Genomic DNA, 27,541 nt, shown 5'->3' on the forward strand with positions numbered 1-27,541 from the left:
GTCAGGCCAATCTTCTGCTGTCCAGAATCAGGTGGTTTGTCTTGGTTGGGCATCTCAGCTGAGATCTCTCCACAATGGGTGACCCCACAGTAGCTGTGAAGTACCAGTGGCGTGAACCATTTGGGTGAACTCATTTTTTAAATGTAATCCTAAGATTTTTTTTGAAGTTTTTTGTTTACAGTTTTGACTTTGATATTGACTGATCTAATGTTTATGCACAAATATATTAAAATAAAGCATTCTGCAGAAAACATTCATTTAAGAGAGATCTTTGAGGAGTGTGTTTATGCATATATATGCTTCAGTGTGAGAAAAGCTAGTCTGCTTGCATGACCATTGCCAGGTCTGGGCTGTTTTATTATTAATGTAATATTAAATTAAATTGTTAATATTAGTTAATGTCCAGTGAGTTCACGTGAATTAACAATGAAACTTTATTTACATTAACTAATGTTAACAAATAATAAATACTGTAATAAATGTATTAGATCTTACCAGGTTTGACTTTTTTTTACAGTGGAATACTGGCAACAGTGTTAGTCAGTGTAACAGAGCAGTAGCGGAAACTAACTGGAAACTGCTTACAGTTAATTACTGTACTGTACTTCTGTACTCACAGCTTAATCGCTACTGCACACACATTAATGGTAAATCATATATACAGTAGTTATTGTAGTTTAACTCAAATTAATCAGTTTTCTGAACTGTTATGAAAAATAAAAAAGCAAACCAATTCTTCAGACAAATGTATTTTATTGTTTTGGCAGCAAACAAATATACAGCAGAAAATGTCTAACAAAATTAAACAAATCAGCAGGTTTGAAGACATTTTCTATTTACAATGAAACAAAAAGGTTCAATAATGAACAACACATGCAGTGTATATACAGTAGGACTTGTGTGTTGAAGTAGGGGGGGAACTCCAGGAACTGAGTTTGACATCGATGGTTACAGTGTTGGGGGTAACGCATTACAAGTAACACAAGTTATGAAATAATATGACTTTTCCAAGTAACAAGTAACACATTAACAAATTCACAACCTGACAGTGGAGGTCTGTGTGTGGATGGCTGTACAGTATGAATCCTTTGTTATGATTCCCTGTGAGGATTTCTGTGCACGTTATCTAACTGAGGAGATTAAAATTGAAGGATTTTAATGTGTATAAAATCTGCTTAGTTCCAGAAAGGCACATTACACTGTTTGCATCTGTACATTATGGCAAAACCAATAAAGATGAGTTGTCCAATTAATACATATACTTCAATGAAAGTCATGTAAGAAGTGTGAGGAGATGCTAACTAGCTAACGATGTAGCTTTCAAGTGCACAGTTCAGGATAACAACAATTGGATTTAACACACAGACATTATTTTAGAAACCCTCAAAATATTTGAACACATTTACTCCTTTACACTCATTGTAGATTCTTATTTAGAGCTTAAAACACATCAGACTCTGCATCTGAACTGACAGACAGAGAATAGAGCACACTCAGAAGTAAACAAATCAAACACCTGTGGCTCTCTTAAAGGACAACACATTTGTGTTTAGAATAAGACGGACAGCCAGTGTATGTGTGTGTTAATGCCTAAACCATTGTTTTCTGTCTTAAAATAAATGCAACTCTCTATAAATAGCCACATAAAGCATCAGAGTAGATGAACAGTAATTTACCATTTATTACCACAGTTACTACCTGTAATGGCTACATAAAGTAAATTACAGTCATTTATTCTTTGCATGATCTAATTTCATACAAATCCTGCTGGTTTTACAGTAAAATACTGTTTCCTTTCATTACAGCAGAACACTGGCTATTTTAGAGTTATTTACCGCATAATCTACAGCAAGGGTTAACAGTGTACAATTTAAATAACTGCCACAGAGAAGACATCTAACAATCTAAGCCCACCACCACCCCCTTCCTCTTGGAAGGACATCTATTTTTCATTCATTTATCCACCTATCTATTCAGTAAAATGACTAACCAGACCATCAGTTTCTAGTCATTGCTGAGGTGTGAGTCCCGTTTCTCCACATGCCCCAGTGAAATCTGACATACAAGACAAAAACAAGACTAACAAAACTTCACATGCTGCTGATCTCCAGCAATAAACAAAGTTTTCTCCAGTGCTCTTCAGACATATCTCCTCTGTTCCCTTGTGACTCTCTTCTTTCTGCTTCACTCCAGTCTGCAAAAGACTAAGACAGCACCAACAGAGCCCTAACTGATGGCTGAGCTCCTGCAATGCACATGCGGTTCTCCGGCAATTAAAAAAAAAATCTCCACTGATGCTCTTGTGAGTCTCTGTCTTCTCCCTGCTGTATGTCCATTACCTACAATAAATAACAGCCACAGAGAAGACATCTAGCTAACAATCCATGTCTACCACTACCCTCTTCCTCTTGGAAGGACATTCATGCCATGCACCTATCCACCTGTTTTTAAAGGATACTCCTGACCATCAGTGTCCAGTCATTGCTGAGGTGTGTGATTCCTATATTTCTCCACAAGCTGCACTCCAGACTGTAAAAGACAAAGACACGACTGACAGAGCTCTACATGCTTGCTGAACTCCTGCAGTGCACTAAATGTTCTCCAGCGTTCCTTAGACAAATCTCCACTGATGCTCTTGTGAGTTTCCTTCTTCTGTCTGTTGTGTGTCTATTACCTGAAAAAGAAACGCCTGCCGCAGAGAATACATCTATCTATCTAAAGCTGAGCTTAGACTACAGAAGTTTTAATCCAATTTATTTTGACCTCCTGAGAATCGGAGATGAAATCTTGTCGAGGACTTTGATCGGTTCCAATTCTCAGTGCAGATTATCTGGTAATGTGAGCCGTTTAAAGATAGAATCTTGCACCTCGCCATCTTGAACACAAATCGCAGCCTCCCTGATCATAGCAGACATTATTGAAATCCAGGATTTGAAATCGGGCTGATCACAGCAGTTCAAACCTATTCAGTATTAACAAAGCCATGAGCTGGAGAGAATCATGTTGCTTTCAATAAATAAATAAATATATCTGTGGCGAGGGGGTGTGGCCGAGAGCCGTGGGAACGGGGTGAGGCCACCGCGTAAGTGGATACACCTGCGGTGCGCACCTGCCTCGGATCCCACGGAAGGAGCTCTGGATCATAAAAGGAGGACCGATGGCAGAGGAAGGCGAGAGAGGACCGGGCCCGGGCATATTGTTTTACTTTTGCTTTCAGTTTGACGGCAGTCTCAGTGAGGAGCTGCCGTCCGTTTGTTTTGGTTTAGATGGCAGTCTCAGTGAGGAGCTGCCGTCCGTTTGTTTTGGTTTAGATGGCAGTCTCCGTGAGGAGCTGCCGTCATTGTGATTAATAAATATTTTAAACCTGCATCGGTTCTCCGCCTCCTTCTTCCCGGCAGCCAAAGGGTCGTAAACTTCATTACAATATCCTTTTTTTCGAATAAGCTTGAATTATCCTTTATTATTAGCCAGATTTAACGTTATTCTTATAGCGGTGTGCAGATATTGATGACATGTGTAGCCGGGCACTAGAACGTTGCCAGTTATCTCCAAAACCCAAAATGATTCAACATATTACAGTTTTTCTCAATGGCTTTGGTGCATTTCTCACAACACTATTTACATTTGCACAACAGTTAATGCATTTCTCAAAACTATTAGTCATTTGTGCACATCATAGTAGCAGTTTCTCATTCCTTCCAACAAATTGCGAATACTTTTGGACATGTATCAATTGCTTTCATACAACTCTCTGCTGTTTATAAAATTATTATTCGCTTATGTCATGTCAGTCAAAATAAACTAAACTTGTGAATGCTGAAAAGTCATTCCATTTAAAAACTAATAGTCCTCATTTCATTACTTGAGTCATTACATACAAAAATGTTGAACAAGTTGTCGAAATCTGACCAGCAAATTTTATAAAATTTTTTTACATCTTTATTTTCCAGAAAATGTCTTCTAAATTGAACAATTTCATGAATGATTTACAGACCTGTGTATGTTGTAGGTTCAGTTGCAATTTGTACTTAATGTTTGAAAGTTGTGCACAGCACATATTGTTTACAGTTGTGCACAGCTCTGCCCAAAGGGAGTTTATGTTTGATGTAAATAAGAGTGTATTTATTCTTTTGCACAATGCTGTGAATAAATTAGAATCGCAAAGAGCATCTGCAGTAAAAATGTGAAACATACATATTCAGTGTCTTGTAATCAGATTCCTCACTAAATGCAGTGATGTCTAACTTTACTGTAGTTTTCAAATGGGTGAGCAAATAGTATATAGTGCTGTCTTGAGCATTTTCAGAAAGTGTCACCAAAATCAGACTTTATTGCATTGAAAAAAAAATAGAGCAAACTGTCATAATGAAAACATGACAAAGCCATTTGACTATCTTTTTATAAACACTTGCCAGGACTTTTCCTCTTGATGACACTGACACTCTCATTGACATCAATACTTGCTTTTGAGGAATGAGCTATCCATTTTGAGTAAGTGACTCACTTTTTCATGTTATCATCTAGGTTTAGCAGTTTGTGCTAATTGTTTTGAGAAATGCATTAACTTGTGCAAATGTAAAAAGTGTTGTGAGAAATGCACCAAAGCCACTGAGAAAAACTAAACTGTGTTTTTATACATTTATTTATTTATTTTTCTGTGATGAGGATAGAATGAGTTCAATAGCCTATAAAAATAATTATATCTTGTGTGCTGTGGCGTAGTTTTCATATTTTGTACTTTGCACACATTTAAGATTTGAGGTGGGCTAAAAAATTAGCCAAAGATTCTCCTCATGTGTTCACAGCAACCAGATTTCATTATCGGTTAGGTTTTTAAAACTCCTATAATCTGAGCCCAGCTCAAGCCCACCACCACCCCCTTCCTCTTATACATCTTTCGGTGATAGGTGATTCCTGACCAGCAGTTTCTAACCATTGCAGAGATGTGACTCCCTAGATTCTCCACTCCACTCTGTAAAAGACAAAGAAAACATCAACAGAGCTCTACCTGCTTGTTCAATACTATCTATTCGTCCGTCCGTCCAAAGAAAATACCCGACTATCACTCTGTGAAAATGTAAATATATAAATTAAAATGTTTGATGAAGTAAATTTGATTCAACTTAAAAATGTAAGGCTGTACCTAATTTATCACGATAGACTTGTGATTATTGAGGTGTGTTTCCCTGTTCTTCCACATGCTCCGTACAAATCTGCAAAGAGAAAGATATCAGGTCTATAATTAATCTTACTACATTTCTTTGGAAACTAACTCCATTTTTCAGTCTGTTCAAGCAGTTCTACCTCTTTGCCGATTTTAAATTTTCTTAAAAAACTTTTGCATGAATTTTAAATTATGAGAATTCTGAGAAACACAAAACAAAAATGTATAGAATTATCTGTTGTCTGAGACCTGACTCTGATGGCGGAGAAATAATGTTATTAAGTCTAACTTTCTTGACTCATTCATCATCTCTCCTTTGTGCTTCATACAAAAAAAGCCTCGTATAGTCAAAATATGATCATCCTCATATTACTTAAACAGTAGTTTTGCAGACTTGCAAAACTTACTGAGCGCAGACACCACTGCATTAAAGGCTGTTATTCTGGTTTTATGAGTGGCATGTATTTTTTTCAGTGTGCATGTTAAACAACCGGGATTCACAGCAGAAGTAGAAGCAGCGGTGTGTGAGGCACACAAGAATGGTTTTCTGCACACATGCGTCAGTTTGTTCTCGATTAAACTGTTGCTTTATTTACTGCATTGCCCCCTTTACTGGAGCACGTGCCTCCGTATATGGGGTCTAGCGACACCCCTGGTCAGTCTCCTTTTCTGTCTGTTGTGTGTTCATTAACTACAATTTAAATAGTTGCCACAAAGAAGACATCTTTCCAACTATCAATGCCCACCTCCACCCCCTTCCTCTTGGAAGGACATCTACTGTATTTACCATCTGACCAGCCATTCATTCATTAATCTATCATCCATCCATTAATCCAAAAAAATCTAACCAGGGGTGCGTTTCCCAAAACCATTGTTAGCCAACTAAGGTCATGCGCATCAAAGAAAGTCATGTGATTTTGTTTTAACAGATTATGTAAAAAACTAGGAGTGATGGTACAGCATAAGGCAAACAAGTGGACCGACCACAATGTAGAGCATCTGACATGTTGTTTTGGTCATTCTAAAATCATTCAGCCAAAGTTCATCCTTTGACTGGTTCAGTATTATTATCTCCAGGCGCAAGTCATTTATTATATAAGAGAAAGGACCACAGTGTCTTCTCCTACCACAGCAAATTCCCTTTTTCTTTTTTATATTTGGTGCCGGTTTATCAGGAAGTGACCAGTTTTGTTCTCTTAGATGGAAACAGTGCTTTATTCATAAATGTCTTATGCAATATTCCAGTTTTGTGGATAAATCTCTTTGGATGGAAACACAGCTAATGATAACTAGGTGTAAGTCTTCTTGCCACACACACTTGTCATCGTGGCTTTAATGTCCTTAGGAGACATCCAAATTCCAACTGCGCCAAGTAAATTAAATAAATAAACTGACCCAAGTGTTTCTAATCCCGCTGAGAGTGGACTGATGGATGTTGAGACAATCCCTCAGATCCTGCTCTTTCTGACCAGCGACAGGTAAACCAGGAACAGGAACCATTGGTCAATCAGTGGAAGGCATTGGCTCTGGTGCGGAGCAGGAGTCTTCATGACAAAAATGATGATCATTACCTGGTAAAGTTAACAGACATTAACATCTCTGGTGTATTTTGTAAATAACACGACTTCAGATGAACAACAAATTCCACTGTATCTCACATTTCACAGTTTTATGGACAAACTTTAATTATATTATTATAAACATTTCTCAAGTAACATCTTATGACAAATATAAAATATATCCCAAGTAAATAACTCAAAAATGAAATTATAAACATGTAAACACTTTAAGGAAATAAACAGTTTTTTCCCCTTTAAAATACAAATATTACATTTCTTGTATAAAAATTTGTATAAATAAAACTTTGTGATCCTTTTTGTTGAAAATATAAAGTAGTGATGAACAATATATTGTTTGAGCATCGATATCGCAATGTGCGTATTTGCAATAGTCACAATGCAGGATTAATTTTAATAATGATTAAAAGATAAAAATATTATCAAAATTTGACATTATTTATCTAATGATGACCATGTTATTTTACATTTGATTGTTTCGTTTCTGTACTTGAATACTGTTCCACTCCCCAGAAAAGCATAAAGCACTGTTTATTTATTTATTATTGCTTGTAATTTGTTATAATTTATGCAGATGAACTGCATAGAAAAAGTCTTGATCATCCAAGTCGAGCTAAATTAATAAAATCTTTCCAAATATAGCTATTCAAATCATCTGGTGAAATTATATTCCTATCGCAATGTATATTAGAGCAAAACTAAAAAATTGCAATGTCAGATTTTTCCAATATCGAGCAGCCCTAATATAAAGGAATTGACAACACTGCCAGAGAGTCTTTCTCAGCCTCACGCATGCTAGACGTGAGCTAACTACACCTACATTGAGGTATAAACAGAATAGAAAACTCTTTTTCAGTACATGATAATGATATATACATCATACCATCCAGCCCTACTGCATTTATTTATTGCTATATTTAGTTGAAAAATCTTATTATTAAACTTTTAACAGAGCAACTTAAACATATACAAGAACAAGGTACATAAAAAAAGAAAACAAATACAAGGTGAAATAATATTAATTAAAAAGAAAAAGGTAAAAGGTATGAAAAAATACATAAATAAAAATAAATAAGTAAATAAATAAATGAATAAATAAATAAATAAAGTTAGGGGAAAGGGGGGGGGGGTTTGGGGGGATTACATTTTAGTATTTGGGTTAAATCTGTTCTCAAAATATGACAGGAAGGGTCTCCAAAGTTTGAAGAATCTATTATTTGAGTCCTGGATGTTATATTTGAGTTTTTCAAGCTTTAGATACATCATGACATTTTCTACCCATTTAGTATGTGTTGGTGGTTTAGTTGACTTCCACTGCAAAAGAATAAGTCTTCGGGCCAGCAAAGTAGAGAACGCTAGTGCATTTAATTGACCTGCTGGTAGTGAAAGATTTTCAGGTGTCGCACCAAATATTGCCATTACTGGATCTAATAGTATCTCCTTTTCACATATATAAGAAAAAGGCTCAAACACCACAGTCCAAAATGGTCTTAGGGATGGACATGTCCAGAACATATGACCTAAGGTGGCCTCGTCTCTGTGGCACCTAGAGCATGTTGGGTCAATTTCTGGAAATATTCTGGACAATTTGCTTTTAGAAAAGTGCAGCCTTTGAATTATCTTAAATTGTAATAAACCGTGTTTGACACAAATAGATGTTGAGTGAATTTGCTTAATTGTTGATTGCCAGACTGACTCTGGAACTATATTTCCTAAGTCATCTTCCCACTGTTTCTTTAGAAAATCTAGAGATGGTGCAGCTGCTCTGTGAATCAGACTGTATACTTTTGATATCAGACTACCCTCAGATGCATTTAGATCAAAGATCTCCTCAATCCAGCTACTTATGGGAGGAGCTGAAAGTGTATTAAAATACCTTTTTACTAGACTTCTTACCTGAAGATATCTGAAGAAATGTGATTTAGGAATATCCAATTCTTTAGTCATATGTTCAAATGACATAAAATGACTTCCTTGAAAAAAGTCCCTTGCATATCTGAGTCCCTTTCTAAACCAGATCTGAAAAGCATGATCAATTAAGGATGGTGGAAATAATGCATTGGAAGTAATGGGTAATAAAGAAAGTGCTTGCTTTTGCTTAAAATGCGTCCTAAACTGAGCCCATATCTTTAATAAACCATTGACTATAGGATTGTTTGGCAGATATTTTCTATTAAGTGGTAGTGAGGCACAAAGCATTGAAAACAGAGAAACTGTCCCACAGGATGCCTGCTCCATCTCTACCCACTCAGGTTCATTCTCCTGATTTTCAGGATCTGTCAGATAAACAATTTTTTCAATGTTACATGACCAATAGTAATACATAAAGTTGGGCAACGCCAGTCCCCCAACTTCTTTCTGCCTTTCTAAAAATGCTTTCCTAATTCATGGAATGCTTTTATTCCATATAAAAGAAGACACCTGTTTATCCAGCTCCTTAAAGAAGGATTTACGAATGAATACTGGGACATTTTGAAACAAAAACAAGAACCTTGGCAAAGTAGACATCTTAACCGCATTAATTCTGCCTGCAAGAGAGATAGGCAATAAAGACCATCGGTTTAAATCTTGTTTCGTTTTTTCCATCACCGCATCAAAATTACATCTAAATAGCTGTTTATATGTACTGGTCACAGAAACTCCCAGGTACTTAAAAGATATATTACTAATTTTAAATGAAAATTTACTGAGGTCTGACTGTTTTGCTATCTTATTAATTGGAAATAATATACTTTTACTGAAATTAATTTCTTATCCTGAAACTGCCCCGAAGCTATTTATAAGATCTATTGTTTTGGGTATGGAACTATCAGGATTGGATATGTATATAATGAGATCATCTGCGTACAGTGAAACCTTTTGAGTCTTCCCACTCCTATTAATGCCTAGCAAGTCTGACTCTTTCCTTAAAGCTATAGCTAGTGGCTCTATTGCTATATTAAATAGGAGGGGAGAAAGGGGACAGCCCTGTCTGGTGCCTCTATATAAAGGAAAAAAGTTTGATATTACCTTGTTAGTTCTTATACAAGCAGTTGGATGCGAATTTAGTATACTAATCCAAGTGCAAAAACCAGGACCAAAGCCAAAATTTTTCAGAGCTGTGAATAGATATTCATACTCAATACGGTCAAAGGCTTTATGAGCATCTAATGACAATAGCACCTCTGGCAAATGTGAACTTTGTGAGTAAAGTATATTAAATAGTCTCCGTAAGTTGCTTGAAAGCTGCCGCCCTGCTATGAATCCTGTTTGATCTTGATGAATAAGTGTTTGTATGACTGGATTAAGCCTTGCTGCCAAAATCTTTGCTAATATCTTGTAATCATTCGAAAGTAAACTTATAGGTCGATATGAGTCACACTTCAAGGGATCCTTACCTTTTTTGTGTATAACAGTGATAATAGCTTGTGACATAGTTGGTGGTAAAGATTTCTGCTCAGTTATTTCTATAAACACCTTTTTGAATATTGGGGATAATTTGTGTGAAAATGTTTTATAAAATTCAATTATAAATCCATCAGGGCCAGGTGCCTTTCCGCTTTTTATTTGTTTGATAGCTTGTTCAATTTCTTTTATAGATATGGGTAGTTCAAGATTATCCTTGTCTTGATCACTGATATTGGGCATTTCTATTGTATCAAAAAAATGGGATATATTCGCTTTATTATTTGTCTCGGATGTATATAACTTTTCATAGAATTTTTTAAACTGCTTGTTAATGTCCAACTGATCTGTTATTGCCATATTTATAGCAGAAATAATTCTTATAATCCTTACCCTTATAATCTTAATTGAAATACAAAAATGCACTTCCTGTTTGTTTTTCTGTTAAATTGCCAGATTACGTATATCTTAGGAATTGGGCATGACTAACATATTTAACCACGCTGCTCCAACTGTCAGTTTTGACACTAAGCAGAAATGGTGAGCAGGAGGTGTCTGTTAGGTTTTAATAACTTTGCCCAAACACTTTTCCCAATCTTTCGGAATGAAATGCCTACTTTACTACATCCAATCAGCTCGCAGTACAAAAAACAAGCCACGCCCACCGTTGTGTCATTTAATATTCAGTTTCTCTAGGAACTGTGTCACAATATAAAAAAAAAAAGTCGCAACTTCCGGTTCATGCAGACTTTAAACATTTTGTTTACTGGAGGTGAAAAAAGTTCAAGATTTACATTTATTTGAAAACAGTAAAGACTCAGTTCTTGGTTATTGGGTATAAAATCAATTTTATTGTTAATTTTCTTTAAAAAAAAGGACAGAATATAAACAACCATTTTTCATTATGAAAAACATTTAGATTACTCTAGGCTTGTTTTACTAATTTATATTATATATTTTTTTCATTGCATAGTCTCATTTTAAAAACACTTTATACCAGTTTGCACTCCGAGCTGGTGTGTGTGCAGGTGTGCGTGTGTGTGTGTGTGTGTGTCTTCAGCTCGTACAGCTTCACACAGAGGCTCACAGATGCAGCAGAGGAAGCTCAGGATCAGGATCTGTTCTCCTCAGTTCCTCTGCCCCTCCTGCTCTCCTTCTACAAATCATTGACAGCGTTTATCTACACTGAACCTGACAATGCAACCCAAGCCATGACTGCTGGATTCAAATAAGTGTAATGTCACTGGCCACCTGTGCAGTGCAACCAGGGATGGCTCTCAATGTCATCTAAACTGGGCCGATCAGCCGGTGCTGCACTGAGACACCAGCGAATCAGCTGACGGCACTCTGTTACACACAACACCGTCTTCAGAAACACACAACAACACACTTCTGCTCGCTCGCCAGGCTATCTCTGAATGTGTCTGAATCTCTTACCTGTTGACAAGCTCCTAGGGAAGGTCAGTCTGCTTCTGGACGTGATCCTCTGTGCGCCTCTGAATGGGAAACGGTCACACAGGATGTTGTAGAGCGTCACTCCTACTGACCAGACTGTAGCTGGAGTCGCATGGTAGCGATGTCTACGAAACCACTCGGGAGGAGCGTATGCAGGAGTGCCTGAGAGACATAAGAAGACCACAAACATCTGCTCAACATGCTCCAGTACAGACAAATTCCCTTTAGTGGATCAGCAGAAGTTCACAAACATCAACAGAACGTTTCCTTCTGTAACTCAAACTCACCTGCAAAGTATTTGTAGGCCGATCGCTTCAGCAGATCTCCACAGCCGAAGTCCAGCAGCTTGATGTCCTGGGACTCTGTGGAGATCAGCAGGTTTTCTGGTTTGACGTCCCGGTGCAGGACGCCGCGGCTCTCGCAGTGTTTTAGGGCCGCGATCAGCTGCACCAGCACTTTCTTGGCCAGACGCTCATCCAGACAGCCGTTCTCCTCACAGAAGCTCTGGAGATCTTGGCAAGGATCCGGTCGCTCCAGGATCAGGATGTAGCGTCTGGGACGGTCAAACCAGTCCAGCAGCTGCAGGACACTGGGGCAGGCAGGAGCTGACGTGACACGGGTCATCAATGCCACCTCCAGCGGCAGCCGACCCTGACCATCCTGCAGGACAAACCCTCCATTATATCCAGAACTCAATCAAACACAGCAAACACAACAGATTCACATCAAAACATACAACTTTCAGTCGCTCGGGGGTCCGGTCCTTCGACACGTACTTGATGGCCACCTGCAGACAGAAAAAGCAGAGTAAATCACACCTGCCTGATTGTGACACATGACATTTACTGACAGCAACATTTCTAAAGCATGTCTGAACAAAGGAGGGAAGAAAATTTCTTACTGGCAGTCCATCAGACCTGCGCATCCCAGCAAACACAGAGCCGAATCCACCTCGTCCCAGCAACGGGCCCTTCTGGTACAAGTCTGCAACACAGAAAAGCACAAGAAATGAAGAAAAGAGAGAAAGAGAAAACATGCTGCGGTCTCATCAATGACAAATCATTTCCAAACTGAGCCATAAGATCTAGAAGATGAGCTGTGCTGACCTCTGCGAGAGCGTTTGGCTGGTCTGCTGGACGAGGTGGACAGTGTTTGCTGGCTGCTGCTCTGCCTTTTCCTCTTGCTGTTCCTCTGGTCTGTGGATGCAGAATCAGCCAAATGTGAAGGCACAGGAGCCAAAAAACCAGGAAGCTCAGTGGTGCTGTCCCGTGTATCTTCTGTGCATCAAAACATTTTTAATGAATTTTTTTTTTGTTAACTTCTGTAATCCTTTTCATATTAGTCAAACACCATACAGCATCATACAGGGATATACAATGACAAACAAATGAAAGATTAAAAACACTCACCTCCTCTTTCTTCACCCATGTGGGACATGGACAATCTCCTCCAACCTGCAATAAAACAGACAAATACAGACAAATATAAAAAATAAATGTAAAACAAAGTAAAGAAAAAGAAAAAGAAGAAAAAAAACGAAATAAAAAAGAGCAACAAAGTTGTTTAAAAAATAATCAGAAAAATAACGAAAAAAAAGATGATTAGAGAAATTGTGCTCTTTAAAATAAGTCTTTTTCTCTCAGAAATCCTCCAACAGCTTCAGAAATCTCAGGAATCGCACAGAAATGCTCTGCAAAGTCGCCTCGTCTCTCAACCAACAGATTGCGATGGGTTTGATTGTTTTTATATGCAGTCAGAATTCATATCATAACACGCGTTGCTATAGCAACTAACATTGTAAAATACAAATAGCCAAAAAGGGGTATAAATCCGATTAGTTCTAATTAAAAGCTCTTGTTATTAAATTAAAAATGTATAAAAATTTAATTTCCGGCATAATTTTCAATAGGCCAATCAGCTTTCATCAACACTGCGTCATCAACATACACTGATTGAGCTATCGAAATTAAATGAAATGAAATACTAAAAGCCTTATTTAATTTAATATCATTGTTGTTTATTATACAATTTATTTTATTTAAAAATATAATTCATTAATATACCTAAATTGTGCGTTCGCCATACATTTATTACGCAAGGAGTGACGTCAGGGACGTCAGTCACATGACCTTTCGTAATGCCCTGCTTCAGCGTGATTCGGCAATAATATGAAATTTAGCGTAAATAAACTCCTAGAAATGTGTTTCTCTGAAAATAATACAATATTTTTCTGAAAACAGTTTATGATTCCTGTAGCTCTCCCGAATGGAGAACAATTTCATCCTTGTCCACTTCTTCATTATGGTAAGTTACATTTATAGAAAAGCTCGTTTGTTTAGTACTGTTTATTAAAATCTTTATTCTTGAATTTCTGTGTGATTTTCGTTAAATGTAAAGGTTTTTTTTTTTTTTTTTTTTTTTTTCAAACAAACTTTTATTTAGAAAAGAAGAAATTTACAATATAACTCAGGAAGTAATTTGTACAAGACTGGAATACAAGAATATACAATTACAAAATTATAAGAATAATAACTAAAAAGAAAGGAGTAATAGAAAGAGAATAAAAAAAGAGAACGAAATGAGGAAGGGGCAGGTACAAAATTAAATAAAATATAGATAAATAAAAATTAAATGTAAAGGTTTCTCTTCTGCTAATGTCGGTGGTGACGCAATCAAGTTTTACGGAAAGCTGATTGGCCTATTAAAATGATAGTTATTTAATTTTATAACAAGAGCTTTAGATTAATTATTACTATTAATAATTAAGATTTAGAAAATCGAATAACTGCATGAATTATATTTATGAAAATAAAATAAAAATATCTCAGGCACGCAAGGTCACGCCAATATGTTAGTTGCTATAGCAACGTGTGTTATGGTATGAATTCTGACTGCATATAAAAACAATCAAACCCATCGCAATCTTTTGGTTGAGAGACGAGGCGACTTTGCAGAGCATTTCTGTGCGATTCCTGAGATTTCTGAAGCTGTTGGAGGATTTCTGAGAGAAAAAGACTTATTTTAAAGAGCACAATTTCTCTAATCATCTTTTTTTCGTTATTTTTCTGATTATTTTTTTAAACACAACTTTGTTGCTCTTTTTTCATTTCGTTTTTTTTCTTCTTTTTCTTTTTCTTTTTTCTTTACTTTGTTTTACATTTATTTTTTATATTTGTCTGTATTTGTCTGTTTTATTGCAGGTTGGAGGAGATTGTCCATGTCCCACATGGGTGAAGAAAGAGGAGGTGAGTGTTTTTAATCTTTCATTTGTTTGTCATTGTATATCACTGTATGATGCTGTATGGTGTTTGACTAATATGAAAAGGATTACAGAAGTTAACAAAAAAGATTCATTAAAAATGTTTTGATGCACAGAAGATACACGGGACGGCACCACTGAGCTTCCTGGTTTTTTGGCTCCTCTGCCTTCACACTTGGCTGATTCTGCATCCACAGACCAGAGGAACAGCAAGAGGAAAAGGCAGAGCAGCAGCCAGCAAACACTGTCCACCTCGTCCAGCAGACCAGCCAAACGCTCTCGCAGAGGTCAGCACAGCTCATCTTCTAGATCTTATGGCTCAGTTAGGAAATGATTTGTCATTGATGAGACCGCAGCATGTTTTCTCTTTCTCTCTTCATTTCTTGTGCTCTTCTGTGTTGCAGACTTGTACCAGAAGGGCCCGTTGCTGGGACGAGGTGGATTCGGCTCTGTGTTTGCTGGGATGCGCAGGTCTGATGGACTGCCAGTAAGAGATTTTCTTCCCTCCTTTGTTCAGACATGCTTTAGAAATGTTGCTGTCAGTAAATGTCATGTGTCACAATCAGGCAGGTGTGATTTACTCTGCTTTTCCTGTCTGCAGGTGGCCATCAAGTACGTGTCGAAGGACCGGACCCCCGAGCGACTGAAAGTTGTATGTTTTGATGTGAATCTGTTGTGTTTGCTGTGTTTGATTGAGTTCTGGATATAATGGAGGGTTTGTCCTGCAGGATGGTCAGGGTCGGCTGCCTCTGGAGGTGGCATTGATGACCCGTGTCACGTCAGCTCCTGCCTGCCCCAGTGTCCTGCAGCTGCTGGACTGGTTTGACCGTCCCAGACGCTACATCCTGATCCTGGAGCGACCGGATCCTTGCCAAGATCTCCAGAGCTTCTGTGAGGAGAACGGCTGTCTGGATGAGCGTCTGGCCAAGAAAGTGCTGGTGCAGCTGATCGCGGCCCTAAAACACTGCGAGAACCGCGGCGTCCTGCATCGGGACGTCAAACCAGAAAACCTGCTGATCTCCACAGAGTCCCAGGACATCAAGCTGCTGGACTTCGGCTGTGGAGATCTGCTGAAGCGATCGGCCTACAAATACTTTGCAGGTGAGTTTGAGTTACAGAAGGAAACGTTCTGTTGATGTTTGTGAACTTCTGCTGATCCACTAAAGGGAATTTGTCTGTACTGGAGCATGTTGAGCAGATGTTTGTGGTCTTCTTATGTCTCTCAGGCACTCCTGCATACGCTCCTCCCGAGTGGTTTCGTAGACATCGCTACCATGCGACTCCAGCTACAGTCTGGTCAGTAGGAGTGACGCTCTACAACATCCTGTGTGACTGTTTCCCATTCAGAGGCGCACAGAGGGTCACGTCCAGAAGCCGACTGACCTTCCCTAGGAGCTTGTCAACAGGTAAGAGATTCAGACACATTCAGAGATAGCCTGGCGAGCGAGCAGAAGTGTGTTGTTGTGTGTTTCTGAAGACGGTGTTGTGTGTAACAGAGTGCCGTCAGCTGATTCGCTGGTGTCTCAGTGCAGCACCGGCTGATCGACCCAGTTTAGATGACATTGAGAGCCATCCCTGGTTGCACTGCACAGGTGGCCAGTGACATTACACTTATTTGAATCCAGCAGTCATGGCTTGGGTTGCATTGTCAGGTTCAGTGTAGATAAACGCTGTCAATGATTTGTAGAAGGAGAGCAGGAGGGGCAGAGGAACTGAGGAGAACAGATCCTGATCCTGAGCTTCCTCTGCTGCATCTGTGAGGCTCTGTGTGAAGCTGTACGAGCTGAAGACACACACACACACACACACACACACACACACACACACACACACACACACACACACACACACACACACACACACACACACAAGCTAGTCTACAGTAGACAAATGTACAGTTTCTTGACCACTTAGAGAAAAACGGGGGAAGGTGTTAAATAAATCATGAACAATAAAGTTATTTTATACGCAATTACAGCAGTTTTTTTTTCTTTACTGGTTTCACTAAAATGTAAATGTTCAAACCTAGGGCAGCACAGTGACTCAGTGGTTTGCACTGTAACCTCACAGCAAGGTTCACTGTGTAAAACATATGCTGGATATTTTGGCGGTTCATTCCCCTGTGGCGACCCCTGATGAATAAAGGGACTAAGCTGAAGGAAAATTGATGAATGAACACAGACACTGGAGGAATTAGGAGACTCTGTTCAGTCAGATATGATCATGCTGTCTGTAGTGTGCTGAACTAACTAGACCAAAACTTTATTTGCAATATTTGATGTCTGAATTTAAAACATAAAAATCTAAACTAGCCGAATTGTTTTACTTAAACACAGATCTGTCGATAATAAACTCAGTAAATGTCCATACACGCATGCTGATATTTAACAAATGTTTTTTATTTTGAATGATCTTCAATTTTAGGTAAAAAAGAAAAGTTTGTATGAGAATTTGAAATGAACAATATTGTGTTTTTGTGGACATGGAACTACAAAATTTCAACATTGAAGAGTGCTGAATAGTTTTTTGATATAGTCTTCTATTTCAAGTTGGAAAAAATACAAATACTAAACTTCTTAAGAGAATTTAAAGTAAACACTACTGTGTTTTTCTTCTTTGTGCACATCAAATTGCAAATTATCCCAATATAGTGCAATAAATCTCTTTTTAGGACGATCTTCAGTTTCAGGTTAGAATACAATTATGATTTTGAAAATAATTTAAAATGTACATATTGTTTTTTCATGTGTAGGTCAAAGTTTCAACAACTCAATCATTTTAAAAAGCATGTGCTCAAACTAAAAGAAGTAAAAAAGTGCTTTTGTGGTGCAGGGTCACGTCTCTCCTCAGTAAGTGATCATAGACAACACAAGGGGGCAATGTTCAGCACAGAGAATCACAATTTAACTAAAACGTATAAGACTGCGTGTTTTTCATCATCTCAACAGTTTTTCTAATGAAACACACAATAATTTAACATTTATTTTAACAAATACAGCTCATAGTGTTAATAACATTGTTTACTCTACACTTTTTACTGTGATCATGATGATTGTTTGTTATGAGCAGGGCCGGATTCAGTGATTTTGGGGCCCTAAGCAATTTGAGTCATGAGACCCAGAAGTCCTACAGTAATAAGCACTTTTCATATTTGCTTATTTATTTAGCTGTCTTTATCTTATATCACTCTGTCTTGCTTTCTATATTTTTATCTGAACACAATCTCTACATTTTAAAAGATTTAATTTTCATCTGATTTGACTGCTGGACTGATCCATGATTGGGGTGGGGGGACACAATTGCACACATACTGATTAAGGTAAAATGTATTTGTTAGAGCCTTATCCTGCAAAATATGACAGGAAATGACATTATTAGTGTTTATTGTCTGCCTCCAGACTTCCTTGGGGCCCTAAGCGACTGCTTAGTTAGCTTATTGATTTAATCCGCCCTGATTATGCACTGTAAACCCTGCTGTAGTCATTATTAAAGATATTAAGTTAATATAACTTGATATTATTTAAAATACCAAGTTTTGGCATCAAAGGTGTGTTTAACTTACCCATTAGGCAGCAACAAACTTTTAATTCTTATTGTAAGTTCTCTGAACTTAACATTTAAAATTCTTTAAATGATTCACCATGTCATTTAAAATGATTGGTTGTGCTTGAGATTCTGCCTTGACAACCGCACTGATTGGTCAATATATGTTATTTGACTCAACGTAGTCATTTTGCTTGTGATGCTGAATTCTCCTGAAGCGCAGCAGGACAGAGGCACTACCTGAACCCATCTGACGAAAGAGAGAAGTTAAATTAGTCAGTAGATATTTAAATGCATATATATTTTTTTCTTAATTGATATACACGCTGGGGCAACACAGTGACTCCGTGGTTAGCATTGTCGCCTCACAGTAAGAAGGTCGCTGGTTCGAGTCCTGGCTGGGCCAGTTGGCATTTCTGTGTGGAGTTTGCATGTTCTCCCCTTTTTCACGTTGGTTTCCTCCAGGTGCTCCAGTTTCCCCCACAAGTCCAAGGACATGCGCTATAGGTGAATTGGGTAAGCTAAATTGTCCGTATGTGTGTATGTCCTGGTCCTCCAGGTTGAGGGTTGATCGTTGGGCTAACAACCCACCTCGTAAACATATTCAAGTATAAATCACTGGCACAGAAAACAAACAAAACCTACGTGAGACCAAGAGACTTTATTGAAAGAAAAATCATGAAATGAAGTCATACAATGCGTCATTCAGCAGCAATCATCACTTAAAGATTGTAGTCAGTTCTTGTTTTCTAAGACCTTAAATAAATGATTATCTTTGCAAAACGGATGATCTATTTTGTATATGGTGACATAACCTGTTATATGATGTTATACTGGATAAAGACTGCCAAGGGTGTTAAGACATTCAGAATAACAATATTTCAGACTCAGAATCTGGACATGATTATACAATTATAAGTCACTGGAGCACAATTAACTGTCTTTAGAAATAGAAATGACAGAAGCAAATACATATTCATTTTTTACCTTCATAAGTATCCTTGAATGACGTGAAAATGAGATCGCAATGAAAAAAGAGATTTTATGTCATATTATTAATCACATAAAATCATACAGCAGTCAACACTGAAATCCATACATAATACATTACGTTTGAATGAATCCCATTTCTGTGATATAAATAATAAACATTCTGAACAGAGAACTGTAACATTGAGCAAATACAGCAGAGATACAATAGAACTCACAATGTAGTCACTATCTATTAAAACCAAGTTTGGAAAAAAAAGAACTTGAGTATATTTATTATTTATTATTATACAAATTTAACAGCAAATGACCTGTTAAAAAGTCACAACATTACATTCAAATCAGCTTCTGTTACTTGCTGCTTTACTTTAATCACAGTTGCGTTGCCCAAAAGGGTCAGTTCTTAAATAATTAAATTAATCTTTCTTAAGTATGTCTGGACGAATGTGACACCGTCACACTTTCAGATCCAAGTCACTGCAGCACATCACAGTAATAAACAAAGATGTAAACAAAGTACATTGCTTTATGAACTATTACAATTACTTGAAGCACAGTCAACATCAATGAAGTCGAGCCAAGTAAAAATGTCAAAGATTAAACAATCAGGCCCTTCTGAAGGCTGAAATAAATCATTAAACACTGACTATCATCTGGTTTGTAATCAACAACCATTTTCAGACCAAAGAATATCATGCGCTGAATGAAACAAACTGTGTTACAAAGAATAAATCAAGAATAAATGTCAACTCCTGGTAGGTGGAGATTTTAATTTTGTTTTAGACAATATACTAGAAAGATCTTCAACTACACCAGTGCCCCTTTCTAAAGCAGCTAAATCTACTACAACATTTATGAAAGATCTGAATTTAGTGGATGTATGGAGGAAAGAACACCCACAAGAAAGAGACTACTCTTTTTATTCGCATCCCCATAATACACACACTCGTATAGATTATTTCTTGTTGCCCTCTCAACTTCTATACAGAGTGCTAGATGTTGAATATCTCCCTCGATTACTGAGTGATCATTCTCCCCTTGTAATGTCACTGTCCATTCCAGAAAAAACAAAAGGAACTTACAGGTGGAGACTAAACCCTACTCTTTTTAAACAACCTGAATTTCATAAATTCATAAGGGAACAAATTGATATTTTTACTGCAACAAATAAACCCTCATGCTCCAATAGTTTTATATTATGGGACACTTTAAAAGCTTTTCTTAGAGGTCAAATAATTTCCTACACTAAAGGGCTGTTAAAAAACAAAAAATCCAAATTAAGTACTTTAGAAGTTGAAAAACTAGTACTTGAAAAATTGTACCACAAGTCACAAACAAAGGATATTTATAAAGAATTACTAAACAAAAAGATTGAATACAATAAATTGAACACCTACCAAGCAGAGAAAGCTATTATTTACTCTAATCAACGTTATTACGAACTCGGTGAGAAAGCTTAGAATGTCTTGGCCTGGCAATTAAAATGAGAGGAACAGAAACGAACAATAAATGTTATTAAAACTGGTAACAAGGAAACATGCAACCCGGTAGAAATTAATGATGTATTTAAGCAATATTTCACAGAATTATATACCTCTCAATCATGTATAGATCAGTTACAAATGAAAGCTTTTCTCTCCTCAGTCCATTTACCATATCTCTCAGAGGAAGACAGATCTAGTCTGGATCAGCCTTTTTCTACTTCTGAACTGATTGAAGCTATTAATCTATTGTCTAATAATAAATCAAGAGGTGAAGATGGTTTTCCATTAGAATTCTATAAAGAGTTTAAAGATTTGCTTGTGCCATATTTAATGGAAGTTCTTAATCAGGCTAAGGTGGAAAAAAGTTTTCCAGACTCCTTTTCAAATGCTATAATTTCAGTAATACTCAAAAAAGACAAGGATCCAAATAACTGTGCCTCCTACAGACCAATCTCACTCCTCAATGTAGATTATAAAATAGTCACTAAAATGGTAGCTAAAAGATTAGAAACTCGACTTCCTCAATTGATTAATCCAGATCAAACTGGTTTTGTAGTTGGGAGATTAGGCGCAAATAATCTGAGGAGAGTTTTTAACATTATTCACACTGCTAAAGAAAAACATATACCAGGGATAGTCGCCTCTCTCGATGCCGAAAAGGCTTTTGAGTGGTCATACTTATTTGAAGTACTAAAAAAATTTGGATTTGGAACTGTATACATAGAGCTAATTCAATCACTTTATAAATCCCCAAAAGCTAAAATTATTACAAATGGTATTATTTCTTCTTCAATACCTTTGTATAGAGGATGTAGACAAGGTTGCCCCATCAGCCCAGCTCTCTTTGCCCTTGCGATCGAACCTCTAGCTGAGGCTATTAGATGTGTCCCCAACATAAAAGGCTTTAAAACTGGCCCTGAAATACAAAAAATATCTTTGTTCGCCGATGATATTCTTTTGTTTCTTACTGACCCTGTAGACTCCCTATCTAATTTACAGAATGTATTACAGTCATATAGTACTTTTTCTGGATATAAAGTTAACATTGATAAAAGTGAAATTTTGCCATTATCAGGTTTTGATTATACTTCATTAAATACCTTTTCTTTTAAATGCTCACCTGCTGGCATTAAGTATTTGGGTATACATGTAGACGGCAACCTAAAAAATCTCTATAAATTTAATTTGGCTAATCTTTTAGAAAAAACTGGCAGAGACTTAACAAATTGGATGGATTTACCACTCACATTGTCTGGTAGAATTAATGCAGTTAAAATGAATGTTTTGCCCAGGTTCTTATATGTATTTCATTCTTCCAATATCAATACCTAAATCCTTTTTGACTTCTCATAATTCACTAGTGAGATCATTTATTTGCTATCGGAAAACCCCAAGGGTTGGTCTTGACAAACTGGCTTTAGACTACAGCAAAGGAGGACTTAGACTCCCCAATTTTAAGATGTATTATTGGGCAGCCCAATCCAGGTATCTGGCACAGATGTCCGCTGAAACCCCCTACCTGTCATGGCTTAATATGGAGACATTTGAGATGAAAGAGGACTGTCCCACTAATATACTATTAAGGGTCAAATTAAAAAAATATCCCAAGATACCCAATTTAACTGCTATGGAGGAACTTGTTTTCTCTGATAAACCATTACATAAAACAGTTTCTAGAATATATGATGCTTTGATGCTTAGACAACCTTTGACTGACCCAGATAAGTCTAAAACTAGATGGGAACAGGATTTGGGGATAACACTAGAAAATGACCTGTGGGGTCAGCTATGTAGAGATGGGGTAACCTCAACTTTGAATTCCAGATTTAGACTAATCCAGCTTAATTTCTTACACCAGCTTTATTATACTCCATCCGGATTACACAAATTTAAAAACAGTATTTCTCCTTTCTGCTTCAGATGTGGTATAGAAGAAGCTACATTTTTGCATTCTACATGGCTGTGCCCTAAAGTGAAAGTATTGTGGGTACAAGTATGTAATATTATATCACAGATTCATGCAATTGATTTTCCATTGGATCCAGAGATAAGTTTATTGGGTAATAACACAAATTCTAACCTCCAGCATAATTATGCTATTAAACTTACCGAAATGTTGCTGACGATAGCTAAAAAATGCATTGCTTTAAAATAGAAAACAGACATTTATGTACCAACTGGACTGTGGATCTCAGAAGTTTGCAACTGTATACCATTGGAGAAGATCACATATTCTTTGAGAGGAAAGGATGAAGTATTTAAAAAGATTTGGAATCCATTTTTGAACTACATTAAAACAGTACCACTTGATTTGATTTGACAAAATGTTTTGTTTCTACTAGCTTATGCTGTATCTCCTCCCTTTTTATTGATTTATTTAATTTAATTTTACTCATTTATTTAATATACGGTGTATGCTTTAATTTAGTTTGTTTGCTGTTTTGTTTTGATGTTCTGTATTGTTAATTGTTGAAAAAGCGAAATAAAAATATATAATCGAAAAAAGAATAAATGTCACCTTCAAATGTAAAACATCATTTTGTTTCCTATAAAAAGCGATTAGTTACTTTAATGAAGAGATCAAAACCGCTGCCTTAAAAGTGACCAATTGACTTCACTTAAAAATATGAGGACCTATTAAGTTGACTTAACTTACCTTTTTATAGTCAACTAATTGCTTTTTACAGCGTAATTAAAATGAGATTTTATTTTCTCAAAATCACAACATTTATGACTGCCCGTTTCGCCACTTACAAATTTAAAATGAAGCATATTTTCATACAATTTATTGCTCACATTACATGTATGATAACTTAAATACATTTGAATATACTGTATAATATGAATAAAACAATTAGTTTGAAATAAATAAGAGTAATAACCGCTAGACATTCAGCATGCTAAGTTTCTGTGCTATAATTCTAAACTAGATTTAATTAAGAATTATTCTTTCCTGCAACTGCATTTTCAAAAAAATAAAAATGTTATCTTGGCAATACTGACCACCACCAAATTCAACCACACTGCTAAGAAAAAAAAATAAAAACTGCTGCTGCCACTACTGCTATGCTAACTACTAACACTACTACTACTACTACTACTACTACAGATAATAATAATTTTCCTGAAAACAATCAGTATAGAATTAATTTTGAAGACAAGATAGAAACATTGGTTTAGTGAGGATCATTAAAAAGTGAGCTTTAGCTTTAAAAATAAATCTGTAATAATAAAAGATTGTTGTAATTTTACTTTATTTATTCATCAATTAAATTCAGCCTTGGTATCTATAACACTTTTCTTTAAACTTTTGCATTCCTTTACGTTTGATTACAGTATTAAAAAAAAAAAAAAATATATATATATATATATATATATATATATATATATATATATATATATATATATATATATATTAAATACATTTTATTCACATCTGTGTTTAGCATTTATTCTGTTACTTGCTTTGAATCTCACCTGGCGTTTATAAGATACTGTGCCAGGCTGATGTTGGCAGGTGTTCCAGTAATGGTGATCTGGTGGTCTGATGACCCCTCCATGGCATTAGCAATTTTGATCTGAGCCCCAGACATCTGACGGATTTCATTAATTTTGGTGCCCTGACGTCCAATTATACAGCCTATTAGCTGAAAATATAAAGTAGACAGATTAAAATGAGTTCAAGGCGTGTTCTTTACATTCTTCTTTGATTAGGGGTATAACGATACATCATAATGTGAAACTGTGAAATATAAATGTGCTGATGTGCATCGCTTGTGTAAACGATAGGACTTGCAATACTGAACTTGTTTTTTTTTGCAGTACTCGACTTATTGTATAAGGTTAATTTTCACCCAAAAAGGTCAATTCTGTTTTCCTGTATTACGCTGATAATGCTGTTTCATGGCCGTGAAATCACACGTTTGTTTACCACAGAGATATTACAGATGATACATTTGTAAATAATGTTCACTTTGTTGCACAGAGAGAGATTCCTTTGCTTCATAAGACCTCAGTGCATCGTCAGGACTTGAGTGTATCGTTACACCCCTATCTTTGATACAGTTTCCCCAAAAACTGTCTCTCAAAGTTCATGAGTACTGGCCTGTGAACTGGCATCCACACCTATTAACAGAACAAATGCAGGAGAACTGAGAAATACAGAGAACATTGAACACAACATTAAGCTTGGTTAAACTGTGCAACTGTCCAAATCTGTTATAAAACTCTAATTCACATTTAACTTTTTATTCACTTTTATTTACTGATTGTTCTTAATTGTTCTTATTATAAACAGGTTCATGTTAAATTCTGTTATTAATTTTAGGTTTTTGTTGCATGTCTCAGGGATGTCAGTGGCAAGCACCAAGGAATATCATGCAGCTCACACTCCCAGGAAAGTGCCAACTTCACCCTAAAGTACTCCAGCTGATATGGGGGTGTTTTGGAGAAACTCAGGTTTACCTGTTTGCTTCACCCAAGACCGGCCACTGCTCCGCTCAGCACAGATGCACTGGCTCACTGCTGGACGTGAGGGTTGACACAATTTGAGGTTTGTTTACTGTTTTTCTACTTGCAGATTATTTGTAAAAAGGGCAGGAGCTTGACCAACATTCATTTCTTACAGTCTAAGTTCTAATTAATACAACAACTGTGGTTTAATCAAAACTCTCAAACAATTTAGCTTTATCATTTTGATGTCTCGAAGGCACTTTATAGTGAGAATGACCCTTATACAATTATATATATCCGGGTGAGTAATATGTAAGGTGGAGTAAAATGTCATGTGTAGTTAAAGGTATGTAAGTGTATGTATTTACCACCACCTACTGGAAGTTTTAGATTCTTATTTTGAAGATTATTATTTTCTTATTTTAAAACATCTTTTTTTCATAAATGCAGTAAAGTACAATAAGCTGAATTGTTTTCACACATATAAAATAAACTTGTCATCATTTACACATTTTGTGCCATTTAAATCAATTTCTTTCTATTGTAGATTATTTTGTGTGTTTACTTGCTGCTTTTCACATTTAACACAATGATGAATTGAAAATCTTTCACTTTTTCGAGTCAATTTTATAACATTAAACATGGAATTTTCTCAATAATTTGCTTTAATTTAATTCAGGATAACCAATAACTTTATAGTGGTCACTTCTTTTTATTTTTCCTCAGGATCGTAAGTTTTACATGTTTGATGAAATAATCCTTTCATTTCAATGTGTTTTAGTGAAAGTAGACTCGGCCATTTCAAGACACTGAAAATGTTTTTTTATTTTATTATTATTAAAATATTCTTTAAATGAAGGTTATTAATAAATATTTGACTTATAAATATTTCATTCTTAATGTCTGCTAGATTTATTTCGTGTTATTCTATGTGTGTGTGTGTGTTATATTTATTCCAGAGAAGAGCTTATAGCTTGGTCCATCTGTAACTCCGGTCATTTTGAAGTTTCTTCCAGTCATTCAGGCAACATCTTCTTTCTGGGCGTCAGGCCAATCTTCTGCTGTCCAGAATCAGGTGGTTTGTCTTGGTTGGGCATCTCAGCTGAGACCTCTCCACAATGGGTGACCCCACAGTAGCTGTGAAGTACCAGTGGCGTGAACCATTTGGGTGAACTCATTTTTTAAATGTGATCTTAAGATTTTTTTTGAAGTTTTTTGTTTACAGTTTTGACTTTGATATTGACTGATCTAATGTTTATGCACAAATATATTAAAATAAAGCATTCATTTATTCAAATATTCATTTAAAAAAAGAGATCTTTGAGGAGTGTGTTTATGCATATATTTGCTTCAGTGTGAGAAAAGCTAGTCTGCTTGCATGACCATTGCCAGGTCTGGGCTGTTTTATTATTAATGTAATATTAAATTAAATTGTTAATATTAGTTAATGTCCTGTGAGTTCACGTGAATTAACAATGAAACTTTATTTACATTAACTAATGTTAACAAATAATAAATACTGTAATAAATGTATTAGATCTTACCAGGTTTGACTTTTTTTTTACAGTAGAATACTGGCAACAGTGTTAGTCACTGTAACAGAGCAGTAGCGGAAACTAACTGGAAACTGCTTACAGTTAATTACTGTACTGTACTTCTGTACTCACAGCATAATCGCTACTGCACACACATTAATGGTAAATCATATATACAGTAGTTATTGTAGTTTAACTCAAATTAATCAGTTTTCTGAACTGTTATGAAAAATAAAAAGCAAATCAATTCTTCAGACAAATGTATTTTATTGTTTTGGCAGCAAACAAATATACAGCAGAAAATGTCTAACAAAATTAAACAAATCAGCAGGTATGAAGACATTTTCTATTCACAATGAAACAAAAAGGTTCAATAATGAACAACACATGCAGTGTATATACAGTAGGACTTGTGTGTTGAAGTAGGGGGGGAACTCCAGGAACTGAGTTTGACATCGATGGTTACAGTGTTGGGGGTAACGCATTACAAGTAACACAAGTTCAGTTCTCCAGTCAAATTCATTTAGCCTCTGCAAAAATGAATGCAAGTGCTGTTTAACGGAAAGATTTAAAAAACAAACACATTTTTACTAGTTAATTTGCAAGATATTCAAATATACTAATATTCAGCTTAAAATACAATTTAAAGGCTTAACTAGGTTAAACTAGGCAAGTCAGGTTAATTATAAGAAAAGTAA

At 36.2% G+C, this 27,541-nt stretch overlaps 2 protein-coding genes across 13 annotated transcripts; one reads left to right on the plus strand and one right to left on the minus strand.

Moving 5' to 3' along the window:
• Positions 1 to 3,350: 3,350 nt before the first annotated feature.
• LOC137495952 (serine/threonine-protein kinase pim-3-like) lies at positions 3,351 to 13,299 on the minus strand. 6 transcript variants are annotated; one of them, XR_012407815.1, is made up of 10 exons: positions 12,990 to 13,299; positions 12,687 to 12,857; positions 12,482 to 12,564; positions 12,317 to 12,367; positions 11,868 to 12,240; positions 11,563 to 11,742; positions 11,377 to 11,472; positions 11,193 to 11,281; positions 6,560 to 6,735; positions 3,947 to 4,972 (listed from the first exon to the last, which is right to left on the minus strand). XR_012407815.1 is itself a non-coding variant. In XM_073953932.1 (8 exons), the coding sequence occupies exons 1-8, from the start codon at positions 13,015 to 13,017 to the stop codon at positions 11,253 to 11,255; spliced, it is 1,011 nt and encodes a 336-aa protein (XP_073810033.1). In that variant the 5' UTR covers positions 13,018 to 13,299; the 3' UTR covers positions 10,712 to 11,252. The 6 variants fall into 6 exon arrangements, 2 of the variants coding, with proteins under 2 accessions (XP_073810035.1, XP_073810033.1); XR_012407816.1 differs by lacking the exons at positions 11,193 to 11,281; positions 11,377 to 11,472 and adding an exon at positions 5,144 to 5,213 and having other exon boundaries at positions 3,437 to 4,972; XR_012407814.1 differs by lacking the exon at positions 3,947 to 4,972 and having other exon boundaries at positions 6,324 to 6,735.
• Positions 13,300 to 13,672: 373 nt separating this feature from the next.
• Positions 13,673 to 27,096, plus strand: LOC137488049 (serine/threonine-protein kinase pim-3-like). 7 transcript variants are annotated; one of them, XR_012407806.1, is made up of 10 exons: positions 14,509 to 14,825; positions 14,956 to 15,126; positions 15,244 to 15,326; positions 15,441 to 15,491; positions 15,568 to 15,940; positions 16,066 to 16,245; positions 16,336 to 16,431; positions 16,527 to 16,615; positions 25,204 to 25,408; positions 26,273 to 27,096. XR_012407806.1 is itself a non-coding variant. In XM_073953918.1 (9 exons), the coding sequence occupies exons 1-8, from the start codon at positions 13,824 to 13,826 to the stop codon at positions 25,405 to 25,407; spliced, it is 1,188 nt and encodes a 395-aa protein (XP_073810019.1). In that variant the 5' UTR covers positions 13,690 to 13,823; the 3' UTR covers position 25,408; positions 26,273 to 27,070. The 7 variants fall into 7 exon arrangements, 3 of the variants coding, with proteins under 3 accessions (XP_073810019.1, XP_073810018.1, XP_073810020.1); XR_012407805.1 differs by having other exon boundaries at positions 26,315 to 26,614; XR_012407803.1 differs by lacking the exons at positions 16,336 to 16,431; positions 16,527 to 16,615 and adding an exon at positions 13,673 to 13,884 and having other exon boundaries at positions 14,781 to 14,825; positions 26,268 to 27,070.
• Positions 27,097 to 27,541: the final 445 nt, after the last annotated feature.

The sequence above is a fragment of the Danio rerio genome, chromosome 6 (assembly GCF_049306965.1).
Source record: "Danio rerio strain Tuebingen ecotype United States chromosome 6, GRCz12tu, whole genome shotgun sequence".
Taxonomy (NCBI): Eukaryota; Metazoa; Chordata; class Actinopteri; order Cypriniformes; family Danionidae; genus Danio; species Danio rerio.